The sequence below is a fragment of the Pithys albifrons genome, chromosome 27 (genome assembly GCF_047495875.1).
Source record: "Pithys albifrons albifrons isolate INPA30051 chromosome 27, PitAlb_v1, whole genome shotgun sequence".
Taxonomy (NCBI): domain Eukaryota; kingdom Metazoa; phylum Chordata; class Aves; order Passeriformes; family Thamnophilidae; genus Pithys; species Pithys albifrons.
The window spans coordinates 2,890,966-2,897,217 of NC_092484.1; the positions used below are offsets into that span (position 1 = coordinate 2,890,966).

The 6,252-nt window shown below is 59.1% G+C and overlaps 1 protein-coding gene across 9 annotated transcripts in view; it reads left to right on the forward strand.

Moving 5' to 3' along the window:
- The window catches only part of DOT1L (DOT1 like histone lysine methyltransferase), a 110,356-nt gene extending 104,950 nt beyond the window's left edge, over positions 1 to 5,406 (forward strand). For 8 of the 9 annotated variants that reach the window (XM_071577852.1, XM_071577859.1, XM_071577855.1 and 5 more), the window contains one exon: positions 2,686 to 5,406. Coding sequence is in view for 1 of the 9 variants with exons in the window: in XM_071577859.1 (XP_071433960.1) it covers positions 2,686 to 2,693 (8 nt within the window). In the remaining 8 variants the exon portion in view is untranslated. The remainder of the gene's footprint in view (positions 1 to 2,685) is intronic. The other variant, XR_011699750.1, reaches the window with a different exon arrangement.
- Positions 5,407 to 6,252: the final 846 nt, after the last annotated feature.

The following is a 6,252-nucleotide window of genomic DNA, read 5'->3' on the forward strand; positions in this document are numbered from 1 at the left end:
CTCTGGCAGTCAGGATTTCCCGACAGGAATGCTCAGGGGGGGGGGGATCTGCCCTGGCATATCCATGGCCAGGATTGCTGGGATGGTTTCCTGGCACTGTGTGTGTGTCAGGAGGGCCTGTGTGATGTCCCTGTGCTCTGGGCAGTTGTTGGCACTCCGTGTGTGGTGGTGCCACCGTGGGACAGTCCGTGGTGCTTTGGTCACAGCAGCTGCTCTGCACAGCCACAGAATTCCAGATCTCTGCCTTCCAGGCTGCAGGTTTGCTTGGAGAGCAAATTCCTGGGCTTGGCAGTGTCCCTGCCCTGCTGGAATCAGGCACAGGTGGCACTGAGGGCTGCCAGGAACAGGCTCTGTTGGTGCTCCAAGCTCTGGGTGCCCGTGGATGGGAACACAGGGAATCCTGGGGGCTCTCCCTGCTCCTCAGGGACTCCCCTTCTCCTGCAGCAGGTGTTGCACTGTCTCTAGAGCAGCTCCAGAGTGAAGGGTTGGGTGGTTCCTGGGGCATCCTGCTGGAAAACAACTCGTGCTTGCCCAGTGCCCCTGGCATGGTTGGCACCAGAGCTCGCCCCGTGCTGTCCTTGTAGGTCTGTGCTCTTGTTGCTTCCACTGGTGTGTGGCTGAACTCTCTTTGCTGCTTATAAAACTCAATTACAACAGACCTGAGAGCTTCTCTGTGCTTTGTGTGGAGTGTCTTGCTCATCCAGTTGCTCCACAGGCACCACAAAACCTCCTTAGGTTTGGTGAGGAACGTTAAGTATGCCATCCTTGCCCACTGCCCAGTGCTGTGGGACCCTGTGCCAGCTGAGTGTGGGCTTGGCAGGCCCTGGATGGAGACAGGATGGGGAAGGAGGAGGATGGGGATGGTGAGGAGTGTCAGGGTTGGGGACTGTGCAGTGAAAGCTGCTGCTGGAACCCCCTGGACCTGAGGCTGGGCTGGATGAGGCCCCAAATCCATCTGGTTTGATGGTCCCTGTCCCTGAAAGGTGCTCAGGAAAACAGGCACAAAAAGGACTTGTGGAGGAGAGTGACTGGATGGCACAGCTGGTTGTGGAGGGGAGGAGCAGGACTGGTGGCACCAGGGATGGTGGTGGGTGGAGGTGCCCAGGGTGGTCCTGCTCCTGGTGGCTCCTGGACACAGGGCATGTGTTGGGCAGCTCAGGGCTCTGCAGGGAGTGGCTGTGCCCAGGGTGGTCCTGCTCCTGGTGGCTCCTGGACACAGGGGGCACATGTTGGGCAGCTCAGGGCTCTGCTGGGAGTGGCTGTGCCCAGAAGGGTCCTGCTCCTGGTGGCTCCTGGACACAGGGCACGTGTTGGGCAGCTCAGGGCTCTGCAGGGAGTGGCTGTGCCCAGGGGGGTCCTGCTCCTGGTGGCTTCTGGACACAGGGGGCACGTGTTGGGCAGCTCAGGGCTCTGCAGGGAGTGGCTGTGCCCAGCAGGGTCCTGCAGCTGGTGGCTCCTGGACACAGGGCACATGTTGGGCAGCTCAGGGCTCTGCAGGGAGTGTCTGTGCCCAGGGGGGTCCTGCTCCTGGTGGCTCCTGGACACAGGGGGCACGTGTTGGGCAGCTCAGGGCTCTGCAGGGAGTGGCTGTGCCCAGGAGGGTCCTGCTCCTGGTGGCTCCTGGACACAGGGGGCACGTGTTGGGCAGCTCAGGGCTCTGCAGGGAGTGGCTGTGCCCAGGGTGGTCCTGCTCCTGGTGGCTCCTGGACACAGGGGGCACGTGTTGGGCAGCTCAGGGCTCTGTAGGGAGTATCTGTGCCCAGCAGGGTCCTGCTCCTGGTGGCTCCTGGACACAGGGGGCACATGTTGGGCAGCTCAGGGCTCTGCAGGGAGTGGCTGTGCCCAGGAGGGTCCTGCTCCTGGTGGCTCCTGGACACAGGGGGCACATGTTGGGCAGCTCAGGGCTCTGCAGGGAGTGGCTGTGCCCAGTCCTGGCTGAGCCAGGGCTGGAATCTGCAGCTGGAGGCTAAAATGACCTGCTTTGCTTCTCTGCCAGGCTGGGAGAGCTGGGGGGGCTCAGCTGGAGGAGAGAGGGATTCAGGGAGACCTTGGAGCCCCTTCCAGAGTCTAAAGGGGCTCCAGGAGAGCTGGGGAAGGACTTGGGACAATTTGGAGTGACAGGACACAGGGAGTGGCTTCCCACTGCCAGAGGGCAGGGATAGGTGGGATATTGGGAAGGAATTCCACCCTGAGAGGGTTGGAAGGCCCTGGAATGGATTTCCCAGAGGATGCCCCATCGCTGGGAGTGTCCAAGGCCAGGTTGGACAGGGCTTGGAGCAACCTGGGCTGGTGGAAGGTGTCCCTGCCCATGGCAGGGGGTGGGAATGGGTGATCTTTAAGGTCCCTTCCAACCCAACCCAGTCTGGAACTCTCAGTGTTTCACCCTCTGGTAATAAAAAATCCAAAGCAGAATAATGTGTGGTAGAAAATGTGGAGTTCTGAGGAGGGGGGGACCCACCCCTGGAGGTCAGTCCCACAGGACAGAGTCCACCCAGCTCCAAAAACTCCACCAGTGTCTCCTGGAACATCCATCCCTTCATCCCAACTGGGGCTGGGCCAGGAGCTGCTCCATCTTTGCTGGCTGAGGAGGTCTTGGAGCAGTGTAGGAGTGATTGTCACATCTAAGGCAGCAGGTTGTGGTCTTGCCTTTTTGGATGAGTGTCTTCCTCTCCTCCTGTTGTGCAGGTAACTAGGAATTCTACCTCAACCCAATGTGACCTATGCAAGGACAACGTGGACCAACTTCACTCGGCTTCCACTGAAAGGTGCTCACCTGGCCTGTGCAGGGGTTTCTACTCTCTTACTACTGGACAAAATAAAAACCATAAAAAAAAAAAAGACCTAAACAACAGAGCAAATACTTACTGTGAAATCTGAGGAAAAAAAAAAAAAAAAGAAAAAAGGAAAAAAAAAAAAAAAGAAGGCAAAAGAAACGCTTAAAGCTCCAGTTTGTATTGTTGATAGTTTAGCTGAAGTATTTATCTTTTTTTAAAGTGAAAACAATTTTGACTTATTTTATTCCACCTAAACTCACAAATACGAGCTGTTATTGTTTGATTCTCTGAATACTACAGGACTGGCACACCAGCAGAGATGGGAGAGCCTCCTCGGTGCTATTCATCCGACAGAACTGTGCCTACAGTGGGACCCGGGCCAGGCCCAGGGGGCAAGGGCTGACCCGGGCCAGGCCCAGGGAGGGCAAGGGCTGACCCAGGCCAGGCCCTGGGGGCAAGGGCTGACCCAGGCCAGGCCCAGGGAGGGCAAGGGCTGACCCGGGCCAGGCCCAGGTGGGGCAAGGGCTGACCTGGCGAGGCCCAGGGGAGGCAAGGGCTGACCCGGGCCAGGCCCAGGGAGGGCAAGGGCTGACCCAGGCCAGGCCCAGGTGGGCAAGGGCTGACCCGGGCCAGGCCCAGAGAGGACAAGGGCTGACCCGGGCCAGGCCCAGGGAGGCCAAGGGCTGACCCAGGCCAGGCTCAGGGGAGGCAAGGACTGACCCAGGCCAGGCTCAGGGAGGCCAAGGGCTGACCCGGGCCAGGCTCAGGGAGGTCAAGGGCTGACCCGGGCCAGGCTCAGGGAAGGCAAGGGCTGACCCGGGCCAGGCTCAGGGGAGGCAAGGGCTGACCCGGGTCAGGCCCAGGTGGGGCAAGGGCTGACCTGGCGAGGCCCAGGGAGGACAAGGGCTGACCCAGGCCAGGCCCAGGTGGGCAAGGGCTGACCCAGGCCAGGCCCAGGTGGGACAAGGGCTGATCCGGGCCAGGTGCAGGTGGGCAAGAGCTGACCCGGGCCAGGCCCAGGTGGGGCAAGGGCTGACCCGGGCCAGGCCTAGGGGGACAAGAGCTGACCCAGGCCAGGCCCAGGTGGGCAAGGGCTGCAGTTATTTATTGCCCTGCCCCTTGCACAGCCCCAGATCCACCTGGTTGGCAGCACAGGGAGGAGTTCTGCTCCCTGGGGAGTCCTTTGGGCTGAGCTGGGTGGGTTTGAGTTGTGCTCGTGGCAACCAGAGCTCAGGGCACAGCTGGGGCTGAACCCCCAGGTGGGGCTGAATTCCCAGCTGGAGCGGAATTCCCAGGTGGGGCTGAATTCCCAGCTGGAGCGGAATTCCCAGGTGGGGCAGAATTCCCAGCTGGGACAGAACTCCCAGGTGGAGCAGAATTCCCAACTGGAGCTGAATTCCCAGGTGGAGCAGAATTCCCAGCTGGGACAGAACTCCCAGGTGGAGATTGAATTCCCAGGTGGAGATTGAATTCCCAGCTGGGGCTGAATTCCCATCTGGATCAGAATTCCCAACTGGAGGAGAATTCCCAGCTGGGACAGAACTCCCAGGTGGAGATTGAATTCCCAGCTGGAGCAGAATTCCCAGCTGGAGCAGAATTCCCAGTTGGAGCAGAATTCCCAGCTGGGGCAGAATCCCCAGCTGGAGATTGAATTCCCAGCTGGAGCAGAATTCCCAGGTGGAGCAGAACTCCCATCTGGAGATTCAATCCCCAGCTAGATCAGAATTCCCAAGTGGAGATTGAATCCCCAGCTGGGGCAGAATTCCCATCTGGAGATTGAATCCCCATCTGGACCAGAATTCCCACCTGGAGATTGAATTCCCAGCTGGACCAGAATCCCCATCTGGATCAGAATTCCCACCTGGAGATTGAATCCCCAGCTGGACCAGAATTCCCACCTGGAGATTGAATTCCCAGCTGGAGCAGAATCCCCAGCTGGAGCAGAATCCCCATCTGGATCAGAATTCCCAGCTGGAGATTGAATCCCCAGCTGGACCAGAATCCCCATCTGGATCAGAATTCCCAGCTGGAGATTGAATCCCCAGCTGGAGCAGAATCCCCAGCTGGAGCAGAATCCCCAGCTGGAGCAGAATTCCCAGCTGGAGCAGAACTCCCCGTGCTGTCCCCCCAACTCCCCCCTGGGCCATTTGCTGGCTCACTGTGAATTTGGGCAGCTGGACCTGCTCACTCTGTCTCTGGGGCTGTGAACAGGGAGGTGCCCACTGGTGGTGCCCAGCCCTGTGCCCACCCTGGGGACTGTGCCCCTCGTCCTGCCCTGCTGCAGGTGGGGATTTCTCAGCCTGCTGGGTTGGTTCTGGCTGTGCTGGGGGGTTGGTTCTGACTCTCAGCCGTGGACATTCCTTGCCCAAGTGCATTTTTTGCTGTTTTGTTCTGTGCTTTCAGTGGCTCCCAAGGGTAGTTCACAAAAACAACCCCCTGCTCTGCCTGGCTCTGCTGCCACTGGGGTGGGGACTGGTGGTGGGACTGGGTGTCCCTGCACAGAGGGAGCCTCCCAAGGGCTGCTTTGATGGAGATGGAGTGAAAAAAGGGTCCTTTTCATCTGCTTGATTTCGTTTTTAGGTGGTAAAATGCACAGTGAACTTGGGAGAGGTTATTTATTCCTGGGAGGAAGAGGAGGAGGAGGAGGAGGAGGAGGAGGAGGAGGAGGAGGAGGAGGAGGAGGTGGAATTCAGTGGGATTCAGCCTGGGCTGAGTTTAGCTCAACAAAACTACAGTGAAAGGGATAAAAACCCACATTTAGGCCTTGGGAAGCATCTCCTGCTGGCCCTGGTGCTCTGAGGGGCAGCAGTGGCTGCTCAGTGTCCCTAAAGCCCAGCTGGGCACTGTGCCACCTGCAGCAGCCAGGCCTTGGCTCTGAGCACCCCTTGGAGCATCCTGGGGCCACCAACTCTGCTGCCTCTGGCTTGGGTGAGGTCCCTGTGCCCCTCTGTGCCCTCCTGGCGACAGGAGCAGGTTGGGAGTGCTGAGCTCACTGAGGACAAAGTGCAGTTACTGTGTTGGTTCCATGGGCAGCCCTGGTGTGCCAGCTGGGCATCTGACTCTGCCACCTTGCTTGCTGGGATTGCCAGCCCTGGGAGTGTTTTCTGCTGTGTGTGAGGGGCAGGGCTGGGCAGTGGTGCCCCTGCTGAGGGCCTGGCAGCTCCAGGAAGAGCTGGCAAAGGGCAGCAAAGCTCCGAGGGGGGAGAGGAGGAACAGCAGTAGCTTCTGGTAGGAGCCCAACGTGGTGTCCTGGAAACCAGGACAGTGTCTCCCAGATGTTTTGCAGCTGGAATCTGGGCAGCTCCAGCTTCTTTGCCAGCACACAGCAGAGTGCTGGGGGCTCTGGAGGCTTTAATGAGTGATTAGTGGAGAGGCAGGAGCCTTAATTAGTGACATCCCCCCCATCGTTTGTATCTCTGGTGAGAGAGAGGAGCAAACACAAGGAGAGGGTTTTCATCTCCCTGATTTTATGGGATCC